Genomic DNA, 11,774 nt, shown 5'->3' on the forward strand with positions numbered 1-11,774 from the left:
AAGTTTATCCTGACATCCTGATTTTTATAATTCTTTGAGAAATAATGATTGTTTACTTTTGTCTCCTCTCAACCAGAAACAATTTTTACTCCTATAATTATTTTCCTTCCCAGCTCCATTCTTTCTATTACAGAGTATGTAGGGGTGACTGATAACAGAATTGCTCACAGAATTAAGTCAGAAGTTCAGAATATTTCAGGATGATATTGGTAATATGTCAGTGTGCTAAAATAAAATCTTACTAGAGGTGGTATTGCTATGAATCTATGTCAGTATATTGTTGGATCTGGCACCCCAAAGTTGACAATCTGATTAATTAAATATACTGCCACTCATTAATTTACAATATTTGGATATGCTCATCCTTCTTTTATTTTTTTCCCTTTATTCATTTCTTTACATGAGCACTGCTTTCAATCTAAAATCCTGAGGCTCCTAAAGATTTTTTGTTGTTGGTGTTAATCTACTCTGAAAGTCTATTACTTTTGTTTCTCATTAAAGCATCACAGCAGCATCCGTATTTGTTAGTTTGTTTATCTGTCCTGCTTTTTTGAGATATAATTGACATACAACATTATATAGGTTTAAGGCGTTTGTTGGACATGCTTATTTATTGACAAATTATTGCCACAGTATCATTAGGTAAAACCTCCAACACTTCACATAATTTACATTTTTTTCACAGTGAGATCATTTAAGTTATACTCTCTTAGTAACTTGCAAGGAGATAATACAACATTGTTAACCATAATCACCATACTGTACATTAGTCCTCCGAACTTATATATCTTTTTTAAAAAACATTTTATTCATTTATTCATGACAGACATGCAGAGAGAGGCAGAGACACAGGCAGAGGGAGAAGCAGGCTCCCTCTGGGGAGCCTGATGCAGGACTCCATTCCAGGATCCTGGGATCATGACCTGAGCTGAGGGCAGATGCTGAACCGCTGAGCCACCCAAGTGCCCTATTTATCTTAGAATTGGAAGTTTGTATGCTTTGGCCATCATTCTCTCATTTCCCTCCCCTTCCTAGCCCCTGATAACTCCCAATCTGCTGTTGCTATGAGCTTGCTTTTTTAGAGACTCCACAAATAAGTGGGATCACACAGTATTTATTTTTTCTTTCTGACTTATTTCACTTAGTATAATACCCTTAGACCCATACATGTTGTTGCAAATGGAAGATTTCTTTTTTTCTCATGGCTTGAATAATATTCCATTGTGGTATATAAATGTTCCATTTTGTATGTGTATGTATATATATCATATCCTACCTATCCATTCATCCATATATGGACACTTAGGTTATTTTCATATCTCAGCTATTGTTAATAATGCTGCAATGAACCTGGGAGTGTAGATATCTCATTGAGATACTGATTTCCTTTCCTTTGAATATATATACCCAGAAGCAGGATTGCTCAATCATATGGTGACTTTTAAATTTCAATTTTTAATTTTTTAAAGAACCTCCATTCTGTTTTCCATAATAGAAAACATTCCCACCGACAGGGCTCAAGGATTTCCTTTTCTCCACTTCTTCGCTGACACTTGTTATTTTTTGTCTTTTTGATGATAGCCATTTAAACAGGTGTGAAATGATGTCTCATTGTAGTTTCAATTTACATTTCCTTGATGACTAGTGATGTTGGGCATCTTTTAATGTACCTATTGACCATTTGTATGTCTTCTTTGGGAAAAATGTCTGTGTAGTTTCTCTGCCCATTTTTTTTTTAAAGATTTTTTTATTTATTTATGATAGACATAGAGAGAGAGAGAGAGAGGCAGAGACACAGGAGGAGGGAGAAGCAGGCTCCATGCCGGGAGCCCGACGTGGGACTCGATCCCGGGACTCCAGGATCACACCCTGGGCCAAAGGCAGGGGCTAAACCGCTGCGCCACCCAGGGATCCCCTTCTCTGCCCATTTTTAAATGGGATTCTATTTGTTTATTTGCGATTGAGTCTTAGGAGTTCCTTATTTAGATTTTTTTTGATATTAGCCCCTTATGAGATATATGATTTACAAATAGTTTCTTCCACTCTGTAGATTGCCTTTTTATTTTGATTGTTTCTTTTGCTGTGCAGAAGCTTTTTGGTTTGATGTAGTCTCACCTGTTTGTTTTCATTACTTGTGCTTTTGGTGTCATATCCAGAAAGTCATTGCCAAACCCAATGTTGTGGAGCTGTTCCCCATGTTTTCCCTAAGTTTTATGGCTTCAAGACTTATGTGTAAGTTTTTAATTTCTTCCAAGTTATTTTTTTGAATGACATAAGATAGGGGTCTGATTTTATTCCTCTGCATGTGATTATCCAGTTTTCCCAGCATTGTTTATTAAAGAGACTATCCTCTATTCATCAGGTATTTTTGGCTCACTTGTGAAATAGTGGTTTACCATATATGCAAAGGCTTATTTGTGAGCTCTCAGTTACGAACCATTGGTCTACACATCTATTTTTATGCCAATACCATATTGTTTCGATTACTGTAGCTTATAATATAGTTTGAAATGAGAACCTATGATATCTCCTGCTTTATTCTTTTCTCAGGAATGCTTTTCAGGGCATTTTGTTGTTCCATATGAATTTTAAGAATTTTTTTATTTCTGTGAAAAATGCCATTGGAATTTTGACAGGGATTGCATTGAATCTATAGGTGGTTTAGAGTAGTATAGATATTTAACAATACTAATTTTTCTGATCCATGAACACAGGATATCTTTCAAGTTGTTTGTGTCTTCTTCAATGTGTTTCATTAAAGTCTTGTAGTTTTTACTATACAGATCTTTTATCTTCTTTGTTAAATTTATTCCTAAGTATTTTATTGGTTTTGATGCTATTGTGAATGGGATTTTTAAAAATTTCTTTTTCAGATATTTGTTGTTAGTTTGTAGAAATGCAATGGATTTCTGTATGTTCATCTTACATTCAGCAACTTTACAGAATTCATTGATTAATTCTAACTTTTTCTTTCCTGGAGTCTTTAGGATTTTTTATGTACAAGATCATGTCGTCTGCAAAGACAATTTTCCTTCTTCCTTTCTAATCTGGATGCCTTTTATTTCATTTTATCATCTAACAGCTCTGGTAAGGATTTTGAGTACTATGCTTAATAGCAGTGGTAAGAGTGGGAGCCCTGTCTTGTTCCCTGATCTTAGAGGAAAAGCTTTCAGCCTCACCATTGTGTGGGATGTTAACTTTGGGCTTGTCCTATATGTCTTCATTATCTGAAGTATATTCCTTCTATACCTAATTGGTTAAGAGTTTTTGTCATGAAAGGATGTTGCATTTTGTCAAATGATTTTTCTTCATCATATTGACATGATTACATTATTTTTATTTTTCATTCTATTAAAGTGGTATATCACATTTATTGATTTGTATATGTTGACATATTCTTGCATCCCAGAAATAAATCCCACTTGATCATAGTATATGATTCTTTTACTGTGTTGTTGAATTCAGTTTGCTAACACTGCGTTGAGAATTATGCATTTATATTAATCAGGGATATTGGACTGTAGTTTTCTTTTCTTGTAGTGTCCTTATCTGACTTTGGTATCATATTAATGGTGGCCTTAGAAAATGTGTGTGAGAGTGTGCCTTTCTCTTCAATTTTTTATAAGAGTTTGACAAATATTGGTGTTAATGATTTAAATTTCTGGTAGAATTCACCATGGAAACCATCTGGCCTTGGCCTTTCCTTTGTTAAGAGATTTTTGATATTCATTCATTCTTACTCATTATTGAACTACCAGGTTTTCTATTTTTTCATGATTTAGTCTTGATTAGTTGTATGTTTCTGGGAATTTGGCCATTTCTTTCAGGCCATGCAATTTATTGATATATACTTGTTTAGTAATTCTTAGGACCCTTTGTATTTCTGTAGTATCAGATGCAATGTCTCCTCTTTAATTGTGATTTTATTTATTTGAATCTTCCCTTTTAAAATTAATCTAGCTAAATATTTGTCAATTTTATTGATCTTTTAAAAAAACCAGATCGTTGTTTCATTGATCTTTTCTAATTATTCTCTGGTCTCTGTTTCATTCATTTTTGGTTTGATTTTTGTGATTTTCTTCCTTCAGAAAACTTTGGGCTTAATTTGTTCTTCTTTTTATGGTTCCATGAAGTGTAAAATTAGGATCTTTACTTGAAATCTTTCTTCTTTTTCTTAATTTAGGCATTTATCACTATAAGATTCAATCTTTTTTAAAAAAAGATATTTATTTATTCATGAGAGACAGAGAAAGAGAGAGAGAGAGAGAGGCAGAGACACAGGCAGAGGGAGAAGCAGGCTCCATGCAGGGAGCCCGAGGGGGGACTCAATCTCGGGTCCCCAGGATCAGGCCCTGGGCCGAAGGCGGTGCTAAACCGCTGAGCCACCCGGGCTGCCCTCGCTTTCTTAGTAAAGAGAAATTTTACCCCCTTACACACACAGTATAACACAATCCCTTGTACATTTTCATTAGCTTAGTCTAGACCCCCAGGTGACTCAGGGGCTGAGCTGAGCGTCCACCTTCGGCCCAGGGCCTGATCCTGGGATCCGGGATCGAGTCCCCCATCAGGCTTCCTGCATGGAGCCTGCTTCACCCTCGGCCTATGTCTCTGCCTCTCTCACCCTCTGTCACTCTCATGAATAAAGAGATGAAAATCTTTAAATAAAAAACAACAACAGAAAATAATTCGCTTAGGCCTTTGCTGGAAGGTGCTGCTTGTTGCCCAACTTAGGTTCCATGGAGTCCGTGAGGCACGATCACCCTTACATTCGAGGCTTGCCGTTTCTTTGTGTCACCAAAGTGCTCCTTCTTCTTTATCCCTCTCTCTGCTTTTCGGTTTGATGAATTATTTTTTCATGATTCTATTTTAATTACTCCATTTTTCTCCATTCGAGACTCAGCTGTCTTTCTTTTTTTATTTAATGATCTTCAGTGATGTTGCTTCTCCTCTGCTAACTTCCTAGTTCTGCATCTGTGTCTACATTTATATCCGTGTCTCTGTTTCTCTGTCAGTGTACGTGGACACACAACGTGCTTTCAGTTCAGTTGGGGGTCAAGCCGGAGAGTCAGTGCCTCCTGTCTACTTTCAGTTCTGTGGCTGACAGCAGGTTCCCTAGAGCCCAGGTCAGGGCGACCCACTGGGTGCACCGCTGTCCACAGCTCACCCAGTGGGAAGGAGGGAAGGGCCCATAACACACGACAGGCAGGGGTTCAGGATAAGGACGGCCTCACACCTTCTAGGCCGAGACTCTGACACCTTCTGTAGGGTTTGCCTTGGATTCAGGAGCCTAGGATCGTGGGGAGCTATTGCCCATGCCTCCCCCGGTGGGACTGTCATCTTCTGGGCCTCCAGTATGAGAGAACTGGTGCCCACGTGTGTGCACATGGACCTCGTGGGCCTGGGCGCATGTACACACCAAGGAAGAACATGTGGTTGGAGGTATTTCCCGCATGTGACACCCGCCTCCAATGTCATAGATATGATGCCACAGTGGCCTGGGGACGTCTGGAGGAAGCACCCGCTAGGATAATCCCTGTCCCACGGGCAAGATGCAGACCATCCCCGACGGGCACAACGGCTTCTCTGGGGTCAAAACCGGGGAAGAATGGAAAGTTGTGTCTGAACGCAGGCGTGTGTCCAGGCTGGGGCCCTGGCTGCACACAGTCCTTCCCTGGGGCCTGTGGACAGGGGTGCGGGTGTGTCACTGTGTGCACAGGCCATCGCCTGCAGGGACGGGGGAGCCGTCCTGCAGCTTCCTCCAGGAGTGGGTCAGGGAGGAGGTCCCAGGAAGTGAGGTCACTCCCGTGACACAGAGCCCAACAGAACTTGGAACCCCCGTAACCAGGCAACCTCATCTAGTGCAGCCCCACCTCAGGCTCACTTGGCTGGAGACATCCGCTCCTGGAAGATGTTCTCCTGCTGCCGGCCCACCTCTGGGGGCTCTGGCTCCCAGGAACCCCAGGGGTGCCGCTTGTTCCAATGCTGTAGGCTTTGGCTCCAGCATAAAAACCAACGCCTCAGGGCGTTTATCAGGAGGCGCCGTCAGGTAAGCCAGAGCAGGCCAGGCCAGGCCCCCTGTGCCAGCCATCCTGGGTGGCCCCATCCCCTCCTCTTCAGCTTCCGGGAAACAGGGATGTGTGGGCAGGTGCATCCAGGCTGGGGGACATTGCAGGGCGGCAGGTTCCCCGGTGATCCCTTCAGGGTCACCCTGAGGTCAAGGTGGGCAGGGTGCAAACAGGGCTCCTGAGGTCCTCTTACCCTCCGAGTAAGAGTCCCCCCGAGGCCCTGCAGCCGATCCCTTTGCTCTCCTTGGGGGAGGGGGGTGCCGCCTGCGCTGTGGTGTGTCTGGATGGGGGCCGCTGGGGGTGCGGCCCAGCCGAGGCGGCCGGACCGGGCGCTGAGGCCTCCTGCCTGGCTGCCGGGCACTGTCTCCACAGAGCTCCACCCGGGACAGGGGGCGCGAGCGGGAGGAAGGGGTGCTCTGCCCCACCGCCTCGAGGAACTGGGAAGTGCCCTGCGCAGCTAACAGAGGCCAGCGCGGGCTCAAATGAGTGCAGGGGCCGGGGCAGGCCGGACACCCGGGTCCGGGATGCGGCACGAAGGGCCCCGGGTCCCAGAAGCCAGCCTGCTACTCCCCTGGGCTCCCCCCTACACTCCTGCTCCCACATGAGTCTGCATTCCCCTGCTCCCCACACTTGCCCCAGGGCCCTGCCCCTGCCTGGGCCAGATGCAGAGTCCCTGTGCACAGAGGTGTAGGAATATCAGAGCAGAGCCTTCAGGGGCGGCCTGGTCGCCCAGGGGTTTAGCGCCTGCCTTCCGCCCAGGCCCTGACCCCGCAGGCCCGGGATCGAGTCCCGCCTCGGGCTCTCTGCACCAGGGCTGCTTCTCCCTCTGTCTGTGTGTCTGTCTCTCTCGGTCTCTGTCTCTCTGTGTCTCTTGAGGTCCTTGTACTGATCCAAACTTTTTTGAACATTTATCCTCTAAGATTGTTTCTTTATCGGATAGTTTGTCTTGTTTGTGTAAGAGACAGGCAGAGAGCAGGGAGGGGAGAGGGAGACCCAGGCTCCTGAAGCAGACTGGGCCCCAAGCGCAGGGCCTGCCAGGGCGGGATCCCAGGGTGCTGAGGCCACGACCCGAGCCACAGCCCAGAGTCAGAGGCTAAGTGACTGAGCCACAGGCATCAAGGCCCGGGTTCCTGCCGTGGGCACTCCTGCCCCCCACGGCCCCCGAGAGCTCGGGCTGCGGGCTGCGCTCCCACCCCAGGCCTCCCGGCGGCTCCATGCACGTCCCCTCTGTCCCAACTCAGGGTGCAAGGGCCTCGGCCGGTAAGGCGCCTCCCATCTGCCCGACGAAGCCCAGCCGGACGGAGCTGCTGGAGCAGGAATTCCAACAACTGCTGCCCGCCTTGCTGCGCAGGGATGTCATCTCCGTTTTCATCTTTTTAGACAACTGTCATGGATTTGCCACCACCGACGAGGTGCTGGATCTGCTGTTTACGAAGTGAGCACCTGCGCCTCCGCAGCCCAGGGGTGGGCCACCTGCTGGTGGGGAGGCTGGGAATGGTTCTGAGCTGCCTGGCCTCGGGCCACTCCCCCGCCTGGAGCAGAGTCACCCAGGGCACAGTGGGGTCCCGGAGGGCAGCCCCGGGGCCTGGCCTGTGGCGGGTCGGCCAGAGGGGCTGTGCCTGTGCTCCGCAGCCGTCCTCCTCCCCCGGGACGGGACCTGTGCCTCCTCCCCACCGTCACCGGGGTCCTGAGCTGGCCTCTTTTCCCATTGAAAGGGAGGTTGGAGAGTCCATCGGGGGGCTGTGTCCTGGGGCAACCACACAGGGGGACCCCGGGGTCCCCGGGCGCCCAGGCCCACTCAGATATCGGCCGTGGGCCTGGCCGGAGCCTTTCATGCTCAAGCATTCAGGAGGCCCCGGCAGGTGCGGGCGCTTCTCCGGGGGCTGCCCGTGGCCCCCCGCACAGAGCTGACGGCCCCCGGGGCTCCGGCCTAGTCGGGGGTCAGAGGTGACAGCCCCCACGGTGAGAGGTCGCGGCCACAGGATGATTCGTGGGATGCCCCCGCCCTCCCCTAGATATGGGTGCATCGCAGCTGCGTGTGGTGGCGACGACGCGGTCCTGCAGCGCTGGAAACTGTGAGTGACTCCGGCCCCTGCCCGAGGGCCTTCCCTCTCCAGGAGGGCAGCGAGGGGGCTGTGGGCCGGGGGTGCTGGACCCTCACCCCACACATCTGCAATTCCCGTGACGGGGTAAAGGTCTAAGGGCCCTTCAGGAAAGGAGGAAAGGAGAGCCGTGAATAGGGTGTGGGCTTGGTGGGAGAGCACTGGGACCCCTAAGGGAGACTTTCTCCATGCCCGCCCCTCCCAGCCCTCTGTCTGCCCCACCCTGGGACCCAGAGCAGAGGGGGTGGGGAGCATCGCACTCCCCAATCTGGTGGCACCTGGACCCAGTGCACAGCAGGTTGCCACGAGGGCCATTGAGGGCTCACAGACCCGGTGGCCCTGGCCCCGTGGGAGACGGCAGATTAGAGTCAGTGGAAGGACACCCCCCGGGGCCCCTCATGAGGGAGGCAGCGCAGAGCCACAGGGAGGGAAAGTGGAGGTCCCGGGTGGCTCCTGGCAAGGCCTGGCAGGACACAGAGCCCGAGCCCTCCTGGCTTGGACCTTCCCAGAGCGACAGTGTGTGCAGTGAGGGCAATGACAGGCCAGACGCCCCCCGTCCCCGGACGCCTGCCGGTGGATTCAAGGGGCAAGTGGGCAGGGAGCCAGGCTGAGGAGGGAGCCCCGCTTCCCAGCAAAGACCGTGATGGTCACACCGCTGGGCGTGGGCTCCCCCGCACAGAGGCTTCGTGCCAGCCCCTCCTCGGGGAGCAGGCCTGTGGCAGGCAGGACCGCCAGGTGGCAGGTGGACGAGGAGCAGGACTGGCCTCCAACAGCCCCGCACGGGAGGCCGAGGCCCCGGGTCCTGCAGGGCTTCCCCGGGACACCTCGGTGTGAGGGAGCCCTGTCTTCTGACCCCTGTGCCCACCTGTCCCTCCCCAGGGCCATCTGCTGCATCCTGGAGATATGGATGGACTATTATCAGGAGGACTTTTGTCGGCTCCCCCAATCTGCCTCCCTGAAGAAGATTCTGGAATTCATAAGGCAGCGCATGCCAGGCACAGACGTGGAGCTCCGTGCCCGGCGTTACCTGCAACAACTCAGACGCCTCCATGCAGCGGAGCCAGAGGCTGGGGGTGAGGAGGCCTGGGGGTGGCCGAGCTGGGGACAGGGTGGGCCCCACGGATCCAGCGTCCGTGCAGCTGGGCCGGGAGCAGGGGTTCGGCTCACACCCCATCCCCACGAGCTGCAGGCTGGGGACACCTCCCAGGGCTCTTTGAGCGGTTGGAAGAGTGTCCTTGATTTGGGAGGGACGTGGAAAGTCCGTCCTGGTGGTGATACTTTGTCTTCTTGGAGCTACAGCTTCGGCCCGAGCAAAAGACCCTGAAGCACTTCCGGAGCCCGCCCCAGCCCCAACTGTGGGGCCTGCTGCCTCGGATGGGCCTGAAGTGCTCGAGGCCGCCCTGGCTGCTGGGGCTGAGGGCTTGGCCCCAGCTGAGGTGCCAGCTGGGGAGGCGAAGCCCCTGCAGATAGTGGTCACTGCTCTAGATCACGGCTGCGCCCTGGACGAGCCACGTGCACCTGCGGCCACCCCGGAGGAGGAGCAGGCCCTGGCACCTGCAATCGGGGTCCCCAGAGTGCCAGAGCCGCCAATGGCCTCCGGGACAACTGGCTTCAACCTCTGCGCAGCCCCCTGACCACCTCGGGAGCCCGCCCCAGCTCCCACCACGCGGCTCGTCATGCCTGCAGCCCAACGGAGGCTTGCCCTTCCCGTGTCATTTCACTGTTTCTATATTTTGAGTTTTTCTTTAACCTGTAAAATGGCTTATGAGTTTTATTGTAATAAAGTATAAGTTAACTTCAAACAAAATTCACTCTGATGCTTTAAATTATACATCGTGGACCTACACTTTAGGTCCATTCACAGTGTCACAGGTCCCAGAGCCCAGGGGCCGGGGGACACAGCCCAGGATCAGGTGCTCCCCCAGGTCAGGCAGAGGCCGGGAGGACACAGGACAGCCAGGTGGCTCCTGCCCCCGGGCGGCCCGAGCTGTACAGATCGGCGGGCCCGCCCCTGGAGCATCCAGGCCCCTGCACACTGGGAGCTGCAGTAGTCACTGCGGGAGCTGACTCCAGAGCTGCACAGCTGGCCGCCCCCACTGTTGTTGTCCCTCCTGGTGTCACCCTGTACCTGGGACTGAGCAGGGGCCTCACAGATAAACAACTCCCACTGAGCCATACACCTGGCAGGGGCCTGGGCAGCTCCCCAGGTGCACACACCCGACAATCAGCACAGCAGGCCCCTCCCTCAGAAGACCAGCTAGAAGGTCAGGGGAAAAGCAAGGTATTGACCAAGCAGCACTGGAAAGTTCCAGGGGAAGCCGAGGGATTTACAGTATATAGGATCAGAGGATACTCCCCCTTGTTTTTTTCTTTTCTGTTTGTTTCTGTTGTTTCCCCACCCCCACCCCCTTTTTAATTCTTTTTTATTTCTTCTTTTCTTTTTTTCTCTCTCTCTCTCTTTCTCGTTATTCCAGTACAACTTGTTTTTGGCCACTCCGCACTGAGTAAAATGGCTAGAAGGAAAAACTCACCTCCAAAGAAAGAAATCAGAAACAGTCCTCTCTCCCACAGAGTTACAACATTTGGATTACAATTCAATGTCAGAAAGCCAATTCAGAAGCACAGTTATAAAGCTACTGGTGGCTCTAGAAAAAAGCATAAAGGACTCAAGAGACTTCATGACTGTAGGATTTAGATCTAATCAGGCCGAAATTAAAAATCAGTTGAATGAGATGCAATCCAAACTGGAGGTCCTAACGACAAGGCTTAATGAGGTGAAGAAAGAGTGTGTGACATAGAAGACAAGTTGATAGTAAGGAAGGAAGCTGAGGAAAAAAAGAGAAAAACCATTTAGAGACCATGAGGAAAGGCTAAGGGAAATAAATGAAAGCCTCAGAAGGAAGAATCTATGTGTAATTGGGGTTCCAGAAGACGTTGAGAGGGAGAGAGGACCAGAAAGTATATTTGAACAAATCATTGCTGAGTACTTCCCTAACTTGGGGAGGGAAACAGGCATTCAGATCCAGGAGATAGAGCGGTCCCCCCTTCGAAATCAATAAAAACCATTCAACACCTCGACATTTAATAGTGAAACTTGCAAATTCCAAAGATTAATAGAAAATCTTTAAAGCAGTGAGAGAAAAGAGATTCTTAACTTATATGGGGAGAAATATCAGATTAACAGCAGACCTCTCCACGGAGACCTGGCAGGCCAGAAAGGGCTGGCAGGATATATTCAGGGTATAAATGAGAAGAACATGCAGCCAAGAATACTTTATCTAGCAAGGCTGTCATTCAGAATACAAGGAGAGATAAAGAGCTTCCAAGATAGGCAGAAACTGAAAGAATACATGGCTACAAAGCCAACTCTGCAAGAAATACTAAGGGGGACCCCGTAAAAGAAAGAGGAAGCCCAAAGAAATAATCCACAAAAGCAGGGACTGAATAAGTATTATGATGACACTAAATTCATATCTTTCAATAGTTACTCTGAACGTGAATGGGCTAAATGATCCCATCAAAAGATGTAGGGTTTTGGACTGGATAAAAAACAAGACCCATCTATTTTCTGTCTGCAAGAGACTCATTTGAGAATTAAGGACACCTC

General features: G+C 49.6%; 1 protein-coding gene across 1 annotated transcript; it reads left to right on the forward strand.

The window, feature by feature from the left end:
• Nucleotides 1-5,838: 5,838 nt before the first annotated feature.
• LOC100683241 (ral guanine nucleotide dissociation stimulator-like) lies at nt 5,839-9,969 on the forward strand. Its single transcript, XM_038560311.1, has 5 exons — nt 5,839-6,046; nt 7,307-7,500; nt 8,081-8,140; nt 9,047-9,240; nt 9,467-9,969. Exons 1-5 carry the CDS (start codon nt 5,909-5,911, stop codon nt 9,799-9,801), a joined length of 921 nt encoding a protein of 306 aa, XP_038416239.1. The 5' UTR covers nt 5,839-5,908; the 3' UTR covers nt 9,802-9,969.
• Nucleotides 9,970-11,774: the final 1,805 nt, after the last annotated feature.

Source organism: Canis lupus, chromosome 16 (assembly GCF_011100685.1).
Source record: "Canis lupus familiaris isolate Mischka breed German Shepherd chromosome 16, alternate assembly UU_Cfam_GSD_1.0, whole genome shotgun sequence".
NCBI lineage: Eukaryota > Metazoa > Chordata > Mammalia > Carnivora > Canidae > Canis > Canis lupus.